We start from the raw sequence: 21,463 nt of genomic DNA, 5'->3' as shown, positions 1-21,463 counted from the left end.
CTCCATAAAGACTTCCATTTTCTTTACCCCACATAATTAATGAACTCTTTTTACAGTCATGGTATGTTTGTGGTTTTTGTTGCTATGAAGACTTGCTATTATTATTGCAATTTGCCACCACTTCAAACAATTCATTTGAATGTTAATGTTATGTAATTTATTGCTATTGTTGTCAATCACTTTGGATTAAAGCATCCTCTAAACATTAGCATAAACATAAACGCCTCAATGACCAAAACTAGGCTAATCTCTTGGTCCATTGACAGCGAATAGCATTCTATTGTATAGCCTCAACTGGTATGTCTTCATAGGAATTTGCTCATTTCCGTAGGCCTTTGTATTTCCGTTAAGGTTTAGGAGAGGAATGAGTCGAGTAACACATAGGAATGTGGAGAAAAGACAATACTTAAAAAAAATGACAAAAGGCAAAAGTTGTCTTTATAACTTTATTCAGTTTGAGACACCTTGTAAAAACACATCCTACGATCACATACCCAAACTTATGTCAATAATTAAAAAGTTGTCAATGATCAACAAATACAAATTAAAACATAATAAAGGGTAAAACATGGTGAGTTGTACTTACATCAGTCAAGCTGTTAAGACATAGCCGACATCAACTAAAGCTCAGCAACTCACTTCCCCAATTCAATCAATCATTACAAAGTGCCCCTGAAAAGAACAGCAAACTCCAGTGAACAAATGAAAGAGTCCAGGTTTGTCTCTACCCTAAGACTGTGAGACTGACCAGCTGTATTGGGGTTGTTGAAAAGGGACTCATTGTTTGAGCTGGTGCTTAGTCACAACTAATGCTCTCTAAATCATATATGACCAACACTCCTGTGATGTATTATATAATTCTTTCAAGTTCAATTCAATGGAAAGGCAACGTAAGGCAAAAACATTTATATAGGACACGTTCCAGCACAACAGAATTTTTTATTTATATGACAATTTCTTAAATGGCAATTTCAAAAGCATAGGAAATCTAGGATTCCTATCATGCTTTTGTAAACATTGTTAACAATCTATAACATTTGACATGGCGCGACATGGTAATATGAAATATCATACGTCTTTTGTCTGGAATATAAAAACCATAGCCAATAGAAAAGAAAAGACCATTCAGTGCACATACATGAAATGCATTCAGATTGAGAAGCTGATTGATATACATTGAAATGTACATTCCTATTGAAGTCCTATTGAATTTAGGTACGTTATATACATGGTTGGCACTAGAGGTGTAATGTATTATTGTTGGTATAAGGACTTTGACATTTTAGTGGACACAAGGGCTTAATAGCATTTATACAAATGCTGCATTTGAAATGCTTTCAATTGAAACAATTTTAAGTCCTCACTCAAATATTTACATTTCAAAATATGAATCTAAATAAAGTCAACGAAAACAGGAGTGTTTAGAGACAAACCGTTAAGGACATCAAGATGGCTGAATAAAATCAAGTTATGAGGAGATGCTTAAGATATAGCCTTAAGGTGGCTAAAACATTCATGTCGCATTTGCTTATATGAGCAGATATTTTGGTTATCAGAACATTTGGACTAAATGGAGGACCATCACAAATCCTTGTGGTGCAAGATCAAAACATCTATACATGTATCTTTCATAATGATCAGTAAACTGGCTTCATGTGATCTCAGTAAATGTTTGAGTTCCAATGTGAAGGACATAGCCTTTTTTAGGCATGCTCATTTGACAGGAGACAAAACAAATGCCAACTAACATTGATATCTGAGACAAAACCTACAGGCCCAAATACTTGTCTGCTTTTTACTAAAGCCCTTCCAGTGGGTAAAACCAACAGAAGCAGTAGAGGGAAATATTACTGTAACATCCACAAAACCAATGAGTGCTAATTAATTAACTATTAAGTATTAGGAGGTTCTATACATCTGCAGACAGTCATCGAAAGCATTTAAGGCTATTTATATAAGACATCGCGCTATGATTGTGACGGAGAAACACTTCTATGCATTCCTCTCTCAATCAATGTGTGTGTGTGTGTGTGTTTGTGTGTGTGAATGTGTTCTTCACAATGTTATGTGTGTGAGGTCATGTATGAGCGCCATATCATTTGAGCTGTTAAAAGGTTCTGTGTGTATAACCGTGTGTGTGTATGTGTGTGTGTGTGTGTGTGTGTGTGTGTGTATGTGTGTGTATGTGTGTGTGTGTGTGTGTGTGTGTGTGTGTGTGTGTGTGGTTGTGTGTGTGGAAAGGAGGTGGATCTGGCTCAAGGCAAGTGTACATGTTTGAGTTGCTGTGTGTATCTGTGATGTCTCTGTGTGTGTAAGTGTGTGCGTGCGTGTGTGTGTGTGTGTGTGTGTGGCGTCTCACACCAGGGCCTTGGTGGTGATGAGCGTGATGAGGGTGGCCAGGGCCAGGGGCAGGATGCTAATGTGGGGCAGACCGGGCGCGGCGTTGCACAGGTCCGACTCACAACAGGTGCTTTTCATCTCATAGATGGTTGTGTTGCTGTCAGACGGGAAGTTGACTTGGGTCGTCTTGTTGCACTGAGCGTTCTCCAAGCAGCCCTTCTTTTTGACCTGCACAAAAGCAGCTGATGGGAGAACAAGGTGGGGAGATGTCTATTACTGAGAACTCATCCATTCAACTTCCATCACTTCCAGACATATAAACACACACGTACACACACACACACACACACACACACACACACACACACACACACACACACACACACACACACACACACACACACACACGCACGCACCCAATCACACACACACACACACACACACACACACACACACACACACACACACACACACACACACACACACACACACACACACTCGCATACTATCTGGTCAAAACTGAGTTACATCTAAAAATGAACTTTTTGAAATCACTTTTGTCTCTTGGAGAGCATTGGTTAGGTTTGGGAGGTGGGGATGGATCTCTTACCTGCCTCTCCCACACCGGAGAAGCACGACTCCCCAGCATTACATGTGACCTCTGTGGTTATGCACAGGTTCCAAAACCCAATATCACATTTGTAGCACTTGAGGGCGTGGCCTGTGAGGAGAACGGGGAACACAGAGGGACAAAGGGTGAAGGAGAGAGTTACGGAAAGAGGGCGACAATGTGCCATGATATGGTTATGTTATCTTTCTTATCAGTTCAAAAGTAAACAAGGAAATCTAAAGTCATCAACAATATAAAATGTTGGGCAATGCAACTTTTGTAGCATGTAACACACACACACACACACACACACACACACACACTCCCATTTCTGACTCTTGTGTCGGCCTCCTGATTTAAATGGGCTACACAAATGACACACACACACGCACATACACACTGAACAGACTGCTCAAGAACCCACGAGGAGCGTACAACGTACACGTACAGTGTGCTCCTGTCTAGATGGACCAAAAGCTACTAGTCTGTAATTACTGCCATGTCAGGTCAAACCAAACCTGTTTAGCATCCCTGAAGGTCACAAATGTTGAAACGAGCAGATTCATATACACTAACATTCCTTATGGTGACAAGTGTTAAGACTATAGAAGAATATACTGTATCTATCACACCTGGTCAGGTGTTTCATGCCCAAATCATATCACCATCTACTTTCAATCATCAATTCATCTAAACTCACGCAAGAATAGCCGCACAAATGCACTAGACTACACACACTAGACAGCATTTTCCGTCTTCGTGCCCACAGACCAGACTGCTGTGTCACTGGGGAGTGGGAGTTTCGGGCGCTTCTATCCCCTTCCACCTCCTGGTTTTGTTTGAACACAAATAAACGGAAAGGAGAGTGGGAATACACACACACACACACACACACACACACACACACACAGAGTGGACCCCAAACCCAAAAGACACAAAGCACTCAAAAACCAGTTTCGGACACACCCATCAGAATGTGTGTGTGTGTGTGTGTGTGTGTGTGTGTGTGTGTGTGTGTGTGTGTGTGTGTGTGTGTGTGTGTGTGTGTGTGTGTGTGTGTGTGTGTGTGTGTGTGTGTGTGTGTGTGTGTGTGTGTGTGTGTGTGTGGTGTTTCTGTGGGTTTTAGGCACCACGCCCAAAACCAACACACAGCCTGAAAGCTTAAGTACTCAAGGAGCCGGTACCAGGCAAAGCAGCCTCTTATTGACGTACCAAACAAAGGCTCAAAAAGCTATAACAGTTTCGCAGCCATTGGCATTTAAGTGAGCAAGAGTATGAGTGCTACTGGTCAAAGCAGGGTTAACCTAGCGTCACAGCTGAAGCACTTAGATTGCGGTGTAGTTCAGTGCAGACAGTTCAGACAGCAATCGTGGTCTGGTCTAGCATATTCACGCTTATCATTTTTGGGAGCTCCAGACCACAAAAATGTCCTTTCGAAGCCCTAGTTTCATCTTATTGCAAAATATGTTTTCAGCCTGACTGGCTGTCATCAACTAGACAAGCTCAGTGAGCCACTGTGTGGATGACTATCCAAACAGGAATGTCTCCACCCATGGCACGTTCACCCGAGTTCAGTGGGACTTTCCTACAGATTTGCACCTGATGATGCTCTAGAATCTAAGTGAGAGCTGACGTTCATCCCTGATCCGGCTGCCAAGTGGCCCCAGTGCAGTATTATTACGGTAGCAGTCACTGCCCCATTCTGTGGTGGCAACAACCTCACCTGAGACAACCATTCACAAAGCATTTCAAGCAGCTCTTGGCTTGCTTTGAGCTCACTGTAAAATGATTGCGATCACACAAACCACCAACTCTCTCTCTCTCTCTCTCTCTCTCTCTCTCACACACACACACACACACACACACACACACACACACACACACACACACACACACACACACACACACACACACACTGATGTTCTGAGGAGGTAGTTCTTGGTGAACATACTGAATATAGGGTTTCCTAAAATCAATCAATTTGGAACATTTACACCTTGAGATTTAAAAATGGCAAGACCTTCCACGGTCACCTTTGTTCGTCGAAACTGAACGCACCTCTGGCTCTGAGTGGCATTTGGCATCAGAACAGCCCCAATCCTAATCTGCCACATAAACCCATGTGATCTGGCACCTCTGTCGACAATGCTACACCAGGCACGTTGCGTTCGGGATTCTTAAATCCATTTTAGAAGACTGGTCTATTTCTTTGGGACATATGCGCCACTATCATATCTGGTGTATCTACTTCTATTGATAACAGTGGAAGCTAATTGTTGCAGCAGATACAACACGGATAAAACGCTTCAGTTGTAGCTTCCCATGTACTTCCCATAGCTTATTCATGAATGTACGTGAGTCACTGAGGGGGCTTCCCCTCCCATTTCAAAGCAGGGGCTTTGTTGGTGTTTCTCACATTTCCCATCCATACCTTTGACCTTCACCTAATCCAGTTTAACCTGTTTGTGTTACCTAATGCTCTCCAGAAAATCCCTATTCAAACTGATGTGACATATAGAATCCATACTTTCTCTGGCACATTTGAAAAGCATCTTGGCTGCAAAATATTTTCTTGTCACTGTAAAAAGGCTTAAACTGGTGACATCATGTCTTCAACTGTAACATGAGAAATGTCATGAAAAAAAGCAAAACAGAAAAGCTGAATGCGGTCCCATTATGTCTGGCTGTCTTGGTTCTAAACAAGTGTAGCCAGAAAGATCTGCTCTCATGTAGATTTGTGTGCTGAGCAACTTCTCATGTCTTCCTTTTGTCTACAGAAGCAGCACAACATCCAATCTTTCTACCTCATGGCAGAAGAATGTGAGGAGTACTGTCAGCTCAGCTGTAATTACAGAGCACTGATGGTGATTCACCGCAACAAATTCACAGTATGCCACAGAAATAGAAATATCCTGATGCAGTCAACAACAGTTGCATGATGGGCTAACGCTATGATTTGTCACTTACGTGACAACCAACCTCAGGCTCCCTGCCACAACTATGGGGACTCACTCGTGGAACTGTTTGTTTTGAGTTCTTTTTTTCACTGCGTTCAGTGTCAATGAGGACAAAATCCTAGTAACAAAATCCGCTCCGCTGAATGGAGTCAGGTAGACTAAGGCACATTTGGACTTCAGCAAAGGCCGGTCTTGCTGTGACCTCTGCTTATAAAAGGAGCTGCCAGGCAGCTACAGTGCTACACTCTGGGGGCACGTTCATGACTGGCCACGTTCATGCCCCCAGGTTGTAGCAGTGTAGCAGCGTGGCAGCTCTAGCTGTTACCTTCAGAAAGCTAAATAGAACCGACTGCTTTCTGGGAGGGGTTTCTTGCCGATAGTACTCTGTGAGAAACTGAGATCTTTGTAAAAACTCTCTGGAATTCTCCTTTCAAAACTTGAGGAGAGCAGCATCCTTTCTTGACCTGAGTAATTTTCCAAGGTTTGTGTATTTTGTTATCTGATGATGATGATAACATAATATGCCAGTGACCTCAACTGGAGTGTGCCACTGAAACAACTTTGCACAACTTTGCAGTGTGTGCAGTGGTTCCTTAAACAACCTAAAGAACTTTAGAATGGTAATGATAAGAAAATAAGAAAATAACATGCTGAATTTGACAACTTCTCCCGTTAGATAGAATTACCACAAAGATATCTGTATCTTGACTTTATTCTCCTGTTACAAATCAGTTTTCTCCTTTAAACTCTATAGAAGCCAATGAAAATACAAGAACACTGTTCATCACTAAGCTAGGGGTGTCGCCAAAAAACAAACAAACAAAACATTTGACATTTGCCGCCCTCTGCTGTTTGTTTTTGGTACCTTCACTCTCATTGAACAACACAAACACAAGCATGAGGCAACCCCTGATGAGAGCCGCAGTACAGTTTGATTTCCTCGCCTTAGAACCACACCTTACATGTAACATTGAGCCTTGTGATTGTGAGTAAGTTAGCTTAGGTAAATTAGTCAGGTATGAAGGAGAAGGATAAAATGGAGATTATACACTAGCCAGATGCTATCCACACTGACACTGAAAACCTCAGGTATATATACATGTAAGGGCATGATCAGCAACTTTAGGGTGAGCACCACATTATCCAGACAGTTACCTATAAAGAACAGGAAATAAGCTATACCAAATTACTCAGTCAATGGTTGTGTGAAAAGGACAATTTTAGATAAATTTATGACCTGCCTTACAGTCATTTAGTATATTAAAAGTCCAGTTTATCAACCAACTATGGAATTTATAACACAGCAGTCATCATGCTTTGGACTTGGCAAACTGCTATTTTTGCTATGCAAAGCCTAAGCCAGGATGTGTGGTTAGGCTTCAGTCTGAGAAACAGTCACTCAAACGTCTGTCCAGTAACACTTTATCAGAAGCCTCAAGCCCAAGCCCCAAAACCAAACAGCACCCATAGGTCTGTTTGAGACTGGAATGGCAAATTTACTTAAGGCCTGCAGCGCTCTACTTGTCACTGAAACACACTAATTTAAAGACGGCAAAACTTGATATTAGGTCAAAAATATATAAGAACATAATGATGATGATGATGATGATGATGATGATGATGATGATGATCACCTTATGATAAACAAGAGCTGTGTAAACCCCTTTCTAAAGCCACTGCCAAGTTAAAAGAGTGAAGTTGGTCTCTATGGCATGGAAAACTACTGCATTTGCTGTGCAATTATTACAATGAGCTGGTGAGCATTGGCTACATAGATTCATGGTCGTTTTCTCACGAATGCTTTAAGGGTGGAGAACATCTAATTAAGAGAGCGAGCAGGCTGGAGGTTAAATGCAAAATGTTTCAGCTTGTCCCAACACGATTTGGGTGGGACCGTGGTGTAAAATTTGAGAACTTAAAGAGGAAGCATATTTTAATCAATATGCATACACCATCGATCTGAACAACATCGTTTGTCATTCTCCATAACGTATCTAAGTGAGCCTTTTGAATATGAACACGTATCCTAGGCTTTGGCAAATTAAATAAGCGGCTGGGATAAACCGTTGACTGCTTGGAACCTGCTTGTCAGGATTGTCATACTGGGCGTAGTTTTAGTGTTTTGACTGCGAAGACCCCGCAAGTTTTAACATCAATATACTATTTACAATTACTCTAATGAATAGTCAACATTAAAACATTCTTGTATCATATTAATTTAATGGATAAAATATTGGATACGCGCTCATTACGCACAAATGTAACGGTCAATAACCTGCTCGTTGTCTACAATCATTACATCTTCATAAAGGGCAATATAAGTCATTTTATGCAGAAGATAATAGAAAATCCAACAAGTACTTGGTTTGGCAAAAGTTCAAATAGAAACAATAGCCTATCAAACAAACAAAAATGAATAAATAATAATAATGACAAAAATCAGTTGCTTACCCATGGCAAAACACGCAGTAACAGCAAATATGCTTAAAAGTATTCTGTTCATCTTCGTTAGCTGATTGGGGCTTCTCACTAGAAGTAAGTGTCCTTTGTCGTTTGCTACTGTAATCGAACTACTCAGACTCACAGCTTCCCACTTGTTTATAGGCGCCCTCCCCAGACTTCACAAACGTCACTTAGCGGTACAGGCTACCGTTACAACAGACAAGCAGGAAGTTCTAATCTTCATGCTTTCCCAAAAGCATAGATTTACTCAATATACTCCTCTCTGGTGAATCATAGGCACACAGTGGATGTTTCTTGCGAGAATACTCGACTTAAATAATAAGACAGTGATGCGCTGGTCACGTTTCAGAAGAATCAGGCAGATTGATATGTTGAAAGTTGAAGAGACACTGATCCACATGGAAAATGCATTTGGCACTAGATATATCAATGTAGTCGTTTTCGTTTGTTATGTGGTTGGCCTGACGTAGCCACATTCAATTCTTTCATATCAGTGCATCTCTACAATCTGAAAATGATGGTGGTTGCCTGTGTCTGAAATGTCCTGTTCGTCAGAGGAGTGGGCTATCTTAAAACCTTCACATTAAACACAATACCTAGGCCTGTGTAGTGTTTTGTTGTAAACTGCATCTAAATCTAAAGCCTAATTATTAATTTGATGGATTCATTTTCCAACCAATAATCGTTATAGCCTACAAAATCAAGTCTTCAACGCATTCTAAATGAACTGGTCAGTTCAGATCTGTAACTGCACACCATTCGTTTCTTTTGTCTTTCCCCTCTAATTCATCTTCCTCGTTCCTCTTTTCATTGTCTATTTTATTTTGTTTTATTTGTACATCTCACTTCAGCTGTTGTGGATGCCTACTATTTCTTTGGTTGTTGTTTCATTGTGATTGTAATCTCGGCATCACTGAAAATGAGGGCTACCCTCAATGGCCAAGAATGAACAAAGGCTGAATGAGTAAACTCGTCTGAAGAGTATTCTCACGGATGACATGAGGCAGTGTATGTATACACTTTGGACCTGTTACGGTGAAGTTATTTTGTTCATCTGTAGGCCTACATGAGGTGTAGGCCCCTGATCAATATGGGTCCCTGTTGAAAGGCTTTAAAAACTACAAAAATGGCCTTGACGCAGAATTGGTTGGGTAATTTGAGAGTCTGTTAAACATTGTGATATATTTGAACGGCCTTCTTTCTCAGAGCTGTATCTCTTATTTGACAGATTGCATTCGCTATGATGTGATAATCATTGACTGGGCAAACATTAATGGCCTGCAATACAGATGTGTTTGAGGTTAGAACACAAAGGGATGCCCCCAATCCATTACAGCCACAATGGGCAGGCAAGTTTGGTCTTGCAGCTGACCCAAAGACGTGCCATTAGGATATAGACATGGGTTGCTTGTGTCGAAGCCTCGTCCATTAGAGACTTCATGGTCAGTAAATAGACAAAACTGTTTCTAATGAACCGAGGCAGAAATGAAACAATCGAAAGTGTTGACTTTCCAGACTTTGTTTAGGCCTATATGCACAAAAAAAAAAAAAAAAAAAAAAACATTGACCACACTGGGTGCAGGCTTGTGATTACCCAGCTGAATACATGCAAGGGGCCACAATGTTTTATTGGCAAGAGGAAATGGGTTCTGGGGTTAGAATGAGCATAGGAGTTTGTCTCTAGTCGTGTCACTGCATCCAGGGTACAGAGAGAGAGGGAGAGAGAGGGGGGAGAGAGAGAGGCAGAGTGAGAGAGAGAGGGAGAGAGAGAGAGAGAGAAAGAGAGGGAGAGAGAGCAAAATTCAGAGTGAGACAGACAGAGAGGGTGGGAGAGAGAGAAAGACAGAGAGGAGGGGTGAGAGGGAGGGATGGGAAGAGAGAGAGAAACAGTTATGAAATGCCTTAGTCACACACAGCCCTAAATCCCAAAATAAGGAGGAGGCTGTTTCTGCCCTACAAAATGGTCTCTTTGTTTGGTCCCTTAACATCCACACTGCCCAACACATTTCCCAACCACTGCTGTCTGTTGAGGGGCGTTAAGGGGTAAACAGTGTCTCTCTAATGCCTCTCTCTGTCGGGAGGGGGGCAGACAGAGAGAGAGAGACAGGGGGGGGGAAAGAGAGAGAGAGAGAGAGAGGGTATGAGAAACAAAGATGTAGATCAAAGATGAGAAAATGTAAGGGACCGTATAGGCATGCAGGACTTAGGTGTCAGTCCATACAAAACAAACACATGAGAGAAGCTCATTGCTTAAGTCGGTGTTGTGGAGGTAAACAGTGTTTAAAGTAAACTCTGTCTGTTGCTTGGTTACCAGAAGCCCTTATTTAGCGTGACTGACAGTGGTCAGCTTGGCTATGGGAAAACCGCACCGAAGAGGGGGAAATAATATCGGAAAAACATGGGAAAATGGAAAAGAAAGAGCTGAAAAACAGGAGGGGGGAAGAGGCAGGCCTTAGGCGTTGGCTGGGTAGACATTTCACATGACAGTGAGACAGCCTCGATAGGATTTTATACCAGCTCCAGCATGCCCAAAACTGTTTTTTAAAGAGCAGGCATGTAGATCCTGCAACTCTGTTAAAACACACGCAGAACACACGCAGAACACACAGCCACACCCACACCCACAAGTGGAACTAACTGATTTATGTAATCTATTTGGATTAGATTTGATTTAATGTAGTGGTACGTTAACAATACTGGTAAACAGTGAAAAAAATGCACTGCATTGTTCTGCTAAGAATCACACTCTGTCGTGCAGGCATGAAAGGCCCAATAATTCTTCAGAAGAATAATAAGAGTCTTCAGCTTAAGTGGATAATTCAACTGAAGGGTCTGAATCATAGAGGCAGGCACACCTCTTTCCTTTTATTTTATCTCTCCCTCTCGGTCTTTCTGGAAAAAACTGAGGCAGAGGGAGAGGCAGGGGAGAGAAAGAGAGAACAGTCATGCATAATTGTTTGCATGAGGAACATTGGAGGATTGCTGTCACAACAGTCAACAGTGAGTGAGTCACCAGCGAACCTCAGGAATTTATTTTTAAACAGTACTACAGCTTTTTTTTTTTTGGTAAATAAGCACAAGACGAAGCTAATTTGTCAAAGGCCTCACCACAGATATGTCCAAATGGATGTTGAATGGGTCCATCTCTTGACTAGAGAGCTTGGCTCTGAGGACATTCTCCAGTTTTTCTAACCAAAACTATCTTTCTCTTAGCAATCTTGTAAACACGTTCTACAGAGGGCAACGTTTTTATGTCTGAGAGTGGAAGCATTCAGCAGGGATATTGATACTTTTCTCATTTCCATTAGCTACCTCCTCTTTCGATCAGCAACATGATTATTGGTATGACAACATGAACATCATTATTTTTTTGATTGAACATGAGCTTGTGGAATTTGTGCAATTAATTTAATTGTTTAATTAATGTTTGCTTGTTCAAACAGGGTCTGAGTTATCTTCAATGGATATCGTCATGATGAATGAGGATAGACACAAACTATCAAGCTGTGAAAAGTTTTAAATGTGATCCAATAGACCAATTAATGTGTTCATGTGAACTGGATAATGAGAGTGGGGTTTGTTTTCTTTAAAAATACATCTCACACAGAACATACATGGGAAAGCCTTGCATAACAGAGAGGAGACCACACACTCTTATCCTGATGCCAGTTTTTTATTTAATGACGTTGCGGCAAAAAGCCTTTGTCAAGTGGCGAAACTTGACAAAGGCTTTTTGCCTAAACGTCGTTCAATAAAAACTGGCTGAAATGGCTGAAACTAAATTTCAGCCATTTTGTATTGTCATTCCCTCTCTTTGCAAAGATATTACAATTGTGTTGTCATTTGGAATTCACTGGTTCTTGTCTTTATCTGCGTACAGACACGCAAAATTATCTATCATCACGTCTTCTAAGTTAGACAGCTCACCTGCCATGATAAACATGTTCATTGTCAATCTAAGGACAAAGGTTTGTCTGATCTCCTTTGGATCACACTGGTTTCTAAAAATAAATGCTTTCTCATAAGTGTGACATGACTGGCAGTGAAATGCTTTAGGGAAAATACAGTACTGGTGGTAGACTATTAACAGCATGCTTAAGGCCAATCTATATATTCTCTATGTACTCGTCTTAAAACCCAACCCAAAACATTCCATATTCCATACTCCCCCTGCCTGAGGTTATCCTGAGTCATATGCATTCCTTTATAAGCCTCTGTCTGTCACAATCCACTACCCGTCTGTCTGTGTGTCAGTCGACACTATTATCCTTCCACAACGTCTCCTTAACGCTCCTCTGGCGTTATGCTCTCACAGATTGTGCTCTCACTGAGAGGATCTCACGTGCTGCTGAGTCAGGGCGAGGAGTATGCGAGAGGATGGAGAGTTTACATGATGTCAGGGGAATATGTTGAGACAGGGGAGGGGGTCAGATAAACAGTCTGGTGATTCTACTATGACACGAGTGTCAGAGTGTGACTGACAAGGACAAGGTGATGATGTACGACAACATTAGACCTTACTGTATGCTTCAGATATGGAACGTCCTTCTATTACTCTCTTACACACTCACACTTACACACACACACACACACACACACACACACACACTTTCACAAAGTCACAAAGTCACACCACACACACACACACACACACACACACACACACACACACACACACACACACACACACACACACACACACACACAGAAACACGTGCACACACACACACACACACACACACACACACACACACACACATACACACTCTATTGTAGTATTTTTCCCTCCCTTTTTCCCTTTTCACACCCACCGAAAACACAAACCCCTTTCACTTGTCTTTCACCCCAAACACTGTTGTCATTCTATCCCCTCGGACAGGACAGGACAGGACGCCGATACGGGGGAATATTGTTCACGGAGGAGTAGGAGTGCCTTTGTCCTGGACCTTCCCTGTGTGCTGCTCAAAGCCGGTGGAAAAGATCAGATTAGGTCATTTGAGCCAGGAGGCCGACACACTGACAACAAAGAGCCAAGAATGGGAGAGTGTGTGTGTGTGTGTGTGTGTGTGTGTATGTGTGTGAGAGAGAAGTCAAGAGAGAGAGAGTGATTGAGTGAGTGAAATATTGAAAGAGCAAGTTAATGATTTATTTATTTATTTATTTACTGAGTGAGTGTGTGCATGAGTGAGTGAGTGAGTAAGTGAGTGAGTGAGTGAGAATTGTGCAAGAGAGTAGAAAGCAGTGCAGAGGGAGGAAAGAGAATTGAAGAATGAGTTCTGTTTTTTTATGATTGTCAAAGGATCACAGGACAGGATAAAGCAGGCCGGGCCCAACACAGCAGAACCTTTGAAAAGTAGCAGAAACAGCAGAAGTGTGGCGAACGGAGGAAATCTTCACAATGAGGCTGAGGAAAATAACAGGAAACCTCTGTGCTCTGAGGACTCAGAAATCTGTTCGTGTGTCTGCGTGAGCATGTGACACTCACAGTCTGTCATTAAAAAAGCCTGAAAACAACCACTGTAGTCGGCGTTCCTGAAGGAGGGCAATACATGATTAGTCACACACTCCCCAATATGACACACAAACACACCCATGCTAAACCACTGAGATAGTTACACTACAAACACATGGTGGTAAGAGCCAAACACTGAAGAACTGAGAGAGAGGCAGAGTTCAGTACACCTGGCTTGACCAAGGGAGACGGCGTCTTTTCTGCCTGACTTTGTCTCATCTCTGCCACCTGGTGGCTAAATAAAGTCAGCATCCTGGAAGTGGAATGTTTTGATAATCCCTTTGAAAAGTGCCAGTCACGTCCAGGTAATATCTATTATATCAGCAAATCAAATTTGGCCACATAAAAGGGCCTCTATTGGCCGGATATATTGGAATGTGTGGTGTCCTCTGGGCAATACTTGCTGGGGTTATTTCAAGCCATTTGTTTCATGAATGCTCTGAAATTCCAAGTGTATCTTTGAAGACGTTTTGTATTAAAGGCTTTTTACTGAATAGGAGTGCCTCAAGTTTTCTGTATTTTCATGAAGATAACTTTGAAGACGTTGGCCTACTTGGCATTTCACAGAAACTTTAATGACAACCCATTTGAAATCTATGGGCAATAGGCATAGTGTGTGGGATCTTTTGCCTATGATATGTGACTGTGTAACAAATGAGGACAGTGTCACCGCAGGTCTCCCACGTTTCAAATGTTGTTCGAGGATGTCTTCAGTAAGTGAAGATGAGATGAGTATCATGCAGTGGAAATGAGGACAAGACAGACACATCGGGTTAGAAAAAATGGTTACAATTTACTTGAAGGAACATAAGATTGACATGAGCTCTCATGCTACACTGCTTGAAGGGAAACCATTTACAGCCTGACAACTTAACTTGCACTCACCATGACCTTCTTCTCTATCCTGTTTACCTCTGTCTACATCCTTTGGCATGGCTGAATAATCCCTCTCTCTCTCTCTTTCTATCTCCTTCACCCCAAAACATTATTACTGCCACGGCTCCAAACACATCCCAGGCCTGGTTCTCACACAAGTCTGTTGTTAACATGCAGCTGCAGGCCCAAAGCACTACACACTGACATGTGCGAAAGGCAACGTGCAAAGACACAAGTATCATGGCTGAGATCAACCCACCAGCTACTACCCTCCGTTCTCACTCACTCGCATACATTCCTACAGCCCAAGTGTGACAAAGTGACAAAAGGAGCTTGAACATTCCGGTGTGTGCGACTGAGTTACGTGCCAAACTGCGTGTGCCTTGCGTCAGCCAGCAGGTGCAGGGCCGTGTGGATGTCAAGAAATGCAGTTGAAGAGGGCACATGTATTCAGTTTCTGGCAAGAGGAACGGTGTAGCCTGAGAGCCTGGCTGAAGTTTGAGTTGATATGCTTCTTGTGTGAAAACACTTCAGCTTTCTGAAGGAGGTTTATTTTGAAATGTATTTATTGTAATTTAAAATAATAATAAGATATTCAGATGTCAAGACATATTAGGAAAAAAAATGTTTATTGTGAAATTTGAACCCTGGTTCCTCTTTTAACAGCAGCAAAAAAAGAACCCAGAAAAAAAAAGAAAAAAAAAACGAGTTTAAAACTAACAATAATTACAGTCCACTCCATCCGTCCGTCGTATGTGTAATTCTTTCGAAAACTTAGAAAGCTGGGTACATCTGGCCTACCACACAAATAACATCTGATGCACTCTGAGGAGGAAGGAAGAAAAAAAACACACACGCACACACACACACACAGAAGAGGAACACAAAATGTCACCATGGAGGCATGTCGTTGCGCATCTCACATAAATTGTTCTACTGGAGGCAAAGGAACCACCAATATGAATCAGTGCTTGTGCGTGCCTGATAAACATGTGTGTGTGTGTGTGTGTGTGTATTCGTTTGTATGTTTGTGACCGTGTGTATGTGTGTTTGCTTGTGAGAAAGGGAAAGGGGGGGGGGGGGCATTCCAGATGTGCCCCAAACACTCCCAGGCGTCACAAGAGACTCTAGCGGTACAATACAAGGGCCGACAGTTCAGCCCTCCAAAAAGAGTCGCTGCATCAGAGCCAAGAACCAAACATACACAGCCTCTGCCTTCCAGTCCCAACACACACACTGGGACCCTTCAATGCACTCCAGGGCTTCCACTAACTGCATTTTAAGGCAAGTTAAGACTGGGTGGTTTGAGCAGTGCAACTGTGAAACGTCTGAGGACGCCATGCAAATGACTATTTAAGAGTCCACCCAGAACGCCACCTGTGCTGCGACTATGAAAACAGTGCCAAGAGACCGAGAGAGAGGGGCACGGGGGAGGCTTTAGCCTGATGCCTTCACCGGTCACCTGCGGGCTCTTGCTTGTATCAACCGGTAACAGTGTTGAGGAACAGCCGGGGAAGGGGCTCCGGGCACAAACCAGAGGGAACTTTCTGCACTATAGTATTGTAATAAGGGGGAGTAAGGGGGTTGGCTCACTAGCATGGGAGACAATACTGAAACACTACAGAAGCCGAGGTCTGCACCTCAAATGTAACATCCTGGTTTAAAACAAAAAAGGGCTTGCGATGATGACGGACATGTGAGCAAATATTCAAAACAGTGGGATATCCTCTCCCCTTCTCACGCTATGAGTGTCTGTATGTGTCTGTGTGTATGTGTATACGAGTGAGTGATTGTTTGTGTGTGTGTGTGTGTGTGTGTGTGTATGTATTTGTACACAAGGAGTATGAGCATGTGTGCATGTGACTAGAGAAGAGAACTTGATTTTTTTCTTTTTTAAGCCGTCCATCCATTTTTTATATATAGAACACACACTCTTGATACTTTAATGTCTTCTCTCAAGGTCACTAAGTCTAAAACAAAACATTTCTTTTCTGCCCTCGCAGTGGTGGGTGGGTGTTTGTATGTGTGTATGTGTATGTGTATGTGTGTGTGTGCGCATATATGTATGTGTGTGTGTGTTGTGTGGTAACTGAGGTACACCACCCCCTCCTCTCCATCACCGATAATTAACCCCCCCGCCCCCATCCCACCCACTCGCCCTCTCTCCTTCTCCTCCATCCAGTCCCCAGAATGGGGGTCCTAGCGGATGGCTTTGACTGGACTCTTGAAGCTGGAGGCGGCTTGCAGCTGCAGCTGGTAAGCCATTGGATGGATCTTAAAGCCATAGAGCCTGGCAGAGGGAGAATAAAGAAAAGAGCACAAGAGACACCAGTCAGTTGAAGAGAACAAGTGTATCTGACTGTACAAGACCCGCTGAAATGTGTGAGCTGGAAGTCTTGAAACTAATGATTAACTAAACTAAACTGAGCTGAGCTATGTAAATTCTACCACAGCAGATAACAATATGTGAAAACACACCTTTACCAAGGGTAAAGTCATGGAAATACAGTAAGCATACAACAGGTGCAGTTATCACACTTGGCCATTTTATTTGCTGTTCATTTCTCCACACTAGAGCTACTGAATGATGAGGTCATGATCACAATGGACCTTATGCACGGCGGCCTCTTTTGCCAGCTCCTTCATTTCTGGTGCAGCGTCAGTTGTGTTGCAACAGCATCTTCGGTTATATTCTGCTTCTTACATGTTCATTCCAAAACTGAATATTTTGTTTGCCTATTAACAATTTTAACACATACATAAATCCTTCTACACCGTAACATGCTGATACACTAGGCGCAAAACCCAACCGGGTTCAGGTACAACCTGGCTACACCTGGCTACACTACAAACAAATCAGCTGACTGAAGAGCTTTCCATGCATAAGGTCCATTATTTTGATATATTGAGATCACGATTATTATATTACAATAGGATTAGTACATTATTTTAGAAATGTCATTCATTCCCAAAAAAACGTCCTAATATAAAAATATTATTCACACAATAGTGCGTGCACGTGTGTGTTTTATTATCTATACAACAGTTAACACTGTAAATCGAATGGATTTCTAACTTAACATAAAAACAAGCTAATCGGTGTCTCATCTATGTTGTAATCATTACAAGTCATAATTGCAATTGAAATTCGATATTGATTAATCACCCTACTTCCCAGGCATAAACGATCGCACTGTTCATGCTCTCCTGTAGTTAGAAGGCAGGAGGCACACTTGGGGCAAGTTTCCCATACTTGGATTAAGCACAGTCCGAGACCAAAATGGGAAACGTCAATAGAATCTCCATGGAAAAAGAGATTTTATTTGACCAGGGCACAACTTAATCCATGTACGGGAAACTGGCCCCACGAGGGCCTAACAGCAATAATTGACTAGCTGAGATTCTGCTAAAAAGCACAGCAGGTTTGGTGGAGAAATAGTCTGCAGAGCTATATCTACAGATCCTATGGACAGCACCAAAACCAAAATATACACATTTCTAACACCCACACATGCGCGCGCACACAAACACACACACACACACACACACAGAGAAAACAAACCTGGGCACAAACTGGTTGGCAGGTCTCTTGGGCCGGTACTCGGGGTGCACCATGAAGAGCATGTGGGGGAAGCCTGTGCCAAAGTAGGCCCCGTCCGTGTGGTGGTGCCGGGAGGACTTGGGCGTGTACACATCCATGCACTTGGGACAGTAGAGCTTCACCATGGCCTCTCCAGGGATGTCAGAAAGGCCTGCAGTGTGAGAGGGGGAGGGAATCAATCAATGCACACAGGAAAGCATGTACCAAGGCGCTCGCTCACACACCCAACGCTTGAGCACACACACATACACAGGTTGTAAGGTTAAGACCTGTTGCCTTAAAATGTGCCAACTAGAATTCCTACGTGTTATAAAGTAAATAAGGTGAAGTACCATTACAAAGCTAATGTTGAAGGAAGTTTGCTTTGCATATTAGTTCCCAAGAGTGTTTGAGAACATTCCCGAATAAGGCCTGACTGACAAATTGAGATGGAATGTGTGCTTTAACCAACAGAAGGTACATTTCTCAGTAGCTAAAGTAAAGGCACAAAACATGCAATAGGAAGATACACTATGATTTACCTTTTACAAATGTATATTTAATCACTCTCCATGATAACTGTGATTTCATTATGAACAATCATATGCAGAACCTGACATAGGTGGCAGAGTTTATTTGATTCATTATTGTCTTAACTGAAAGAGGTGGGCAACATATAACAAGTTAAGCTTTTATCATGCATACACCACAACAACCCTGACACAGAATATGGGTGGTGGACACTCACCTATGGGCAGCATGGGCTGATTCTCACAGTAGACTCTGGGGCAGTAGCCAAAGTCTCCCTGCTGGTACTTCTCCAGCTGCAAGCACACAGGAAATAATTATGGACAAAAGGTTATGGCATTTATTATGCCAACAAAGTGACAGACAGAAAGGGAAACTAACAGAACAAACGAAAGACAGAAAGAGAAAGAGATAGGAAAGAAAGAAAGAAAAAGTGGAAGGAAGATAGGATGGGAGGGCAAAGACAGAAAGAAAGACCCACCATCTGGGCGATGCCACGGTTGGTGAGGATGTAACGTGCATGGATCAGACCGTACAGCATCTCAGCTGCCTGCTCGATCAGGTCACTCTGGTTAGGATTGTCCTCCAGCTCCTCATCTGCAACAACAATGAAGAGAAAAGAAGTTTGCACACAATCCATTTTAGGGCTATTGTACACTAAACAATAGCCTGCAATATTTCTGCAACTAAAGAATACAATCGAGAAAACGAAAATTCAGAATGTGAGTTGTGAAATACCCCAGTACTGTTCGGTGTAAAGTTTATTTGTGTATCTAGTACATACACCGAACACATAAACAAACACAGTGGGATGAGAGTTGGAAATCTTACAAAGCAAACTGAATGGACAAACAGATAGGCCTGGCCTCATTTGACAATACACACAAGAAGAAGAAGAAGCAAAGTACTACATCAGACCTCTGCCCTTACCTGGCTCCAGGTCCAAAATCATATCGAGAGCCTGCCTGTAATGTGGAACCTGTTCATTGAGTCCGGTCAAGTTGAACTTATCCTGAATGTAGTCTTCATCAACCTGCATGAAGGGGAGAGAGCCAATGTGAGACAACATCCTTATTCACCAATGATTCTTATGAATGTGAATTCTCTCTCTCGCTCTCTCCACACACACACACACACACACACACACACACACACACACACACACACACACACACACACACACACACACACACACACACACACACACACACACACACACACACACACACACACACACACACACACACACACACACACACACACACACACACACACTTCGCTGTGCATAGTGGAATAAAGCTAGTCACTTAACCGACTAACCGCATAAACCAACATCAGGTAGGCTACAAATAGAAATAAGAAATGCTGCGGTCTTGACTCTGTGTCAGTGCGATAGGCACTGGCAGGCAACGTTATGCTACGGCTGACACTTGCCTCGCAGAAGAATTCGTTTCCCCGTAGTCCACAGAACCAGGAGATCCATGACACTTCCTCTGAACTGCTCATTTTGGAAAACTGAGGGGGGCGAAAAAAAACACAGTATATTATGAATAAACCCAAACAGACACCAAGCCTAGTAACACAAATGCTGTTGGTAGTCTACTACCATGATGTTACACAGTCTCTACGAAAGAGGGATTATCTGCTACTGGTGTTCACCAAATAGCCGTTCAGTGACTTAAAAAATCAATCCATGAGGAAGGAATATGGAATAAGATGGTCGTTAAAACATAAATTTCCGACTAAAAGTTAGCAATCGTTGGTGATTGAACATATAAGCAAGTAAGCTAGCTATCATAGCTCATCTGCTAGCTAAATTAGCCTTCCGAAAAGCTTAAGCAATAACGCTAGCTACCTATGATCGAGTCAGGTAGATGTGATAGGCATTAAATAACCACAATGTACAGCATAAACCCCAATAACAAAATACAAACTACTAACTAGAGACTATAAAATTAGCACAAGTGCACTTTATGATAGGATGTTCAATTTATACGCCCTAACCTGCCCTACAGAGTTAGCTGGATGCTAGCTAAATATCCAATATGGCGCACAGGGTGAGGTAGGCCGCAAAATATTTGTCCGCCAGGCTCGTTAATTGTAATACATCGTTAACAAATTAAACATTTGCTTCACATTTCTAAATATAATAATATATACTTTACAAAATAATCCGATTTAATATCGGAATCCAAGTCCTACCTCCCGGTTCTCCCGGTATCCGTTTGCTGTTACAGGCTAGTAAAAGTGATTGGCGATTTTCGCCTTTAGCACAAGATGACGCACAATAGATGAGCCACGACACTGCTGTTGAGGTCTATGGGGGTTGTAGTTTTAAAAGAACATGTTGAACGTGGCCTGAGGTAGTTTGGCTTGCCAGGCTAGGCCTGAGGTACATGATTGACCACTCAGGTTGTGGATGTAGCCAATTTATACATTACACAATGACCATATTTTTATTGATAAGTATTCTAATTATTGCACTTCAATAATAATAACGGCCATTGGTGCACAATTTAGATGGAGAGAAATTCACCACATACAATAATTATTTCTGTAGCCCTCCCAATTTTAATTTGACTACACCCCCCTATCCC

General features: G+C 42.3%; 2 protein-coding genes across 3 annotated transcripts; both read right to left on the bottom strand.

Moving 5' to 3' along the window:
* Positions 1 to 432: 432 nt before the first annotated feature.
* spaca4l (sperm acrosome associated 4 like) lies at positions 433 to 8,510 on the bottom strand. The gene is made up of 3 exons (XM_062529630.1): positions 8,359 to 8,510; positions 2,951 to 3,061; positions 433 to 2,582 (listed from the first exon to the last, which is right to left on the bottom strand). Exons 1-3 carry the CDS (start codon positions 8,408 to 8,410, stop codon positions 2,356 to 2,358), a joined length of 390 nt encoding a protein of 129 aa, XP_062385614.1. The 5' UTR covers positions 8,411 to 8,510; the 3' UTR covers positions 433 to 2,355.
* Positions 8,511 to 15,368: 6,858 nt separating this feature from the next.
* Positions 15,369 to 21,190, bottom strand: csnk2b (casein kinase 2, beta polypeptide). 2 transcript variants are annotated; one of them, XM_062529317.1, is made up of 7 exons: positions 21,069 to 21,190; positions 20,301 to 20,381; positions 19,785 to 19,899; positions 19,348 to 19,463; positions 19,087 to 19,162; positions 18,321 to 18,510; positions 15,369 to 17,048 (listed from the first exon to the last, which is right to left on the bottom strand). In XM_062529317.1, the coding sequence occupies exons 2-7, from the start codon at positions 20,370 to 20,372 to the stop codon at positions 16,958 to 16,960; spliced, it is 660 nt and encodes a 219-aa protein (XP_062385301.1). In that variant the 5' UTR covers positions 20,373 to 20,381; positions 21,069 to 21,190; the 3' UTR covers positions 15,369 to 16,957. The 2 variants fall into 2 exon arrangements, with proteins under 2 accessions (XP_062385301.1, XP_062385302.1); XM_062529318.1 differs by having other exon boundaries at positions 19,797 to 19,899; positions 21,069 to 21,188.
* Positions 21,191 to 21,463: the final 273 nt, after the last annotated feature.

Source organism: Sardina pilchardus, chromosome 24 (assembly GCF_963854185.1).
Source record: "Sardina pilchardus chromosome 24, fSarPil1.1, whole genome shotgun sequence".
NCBI classification, from domain to species: Eukaryota; Metazoa; Chordata; class Actinopteri; order Clupeiformes; family Clupeidae; genus Sardina; species Sardina pilchardus.
Note: the sequence above shows the minus strand (reverse complement) of the source record. Positions and strands in the feature narration are given on the sequence as shown.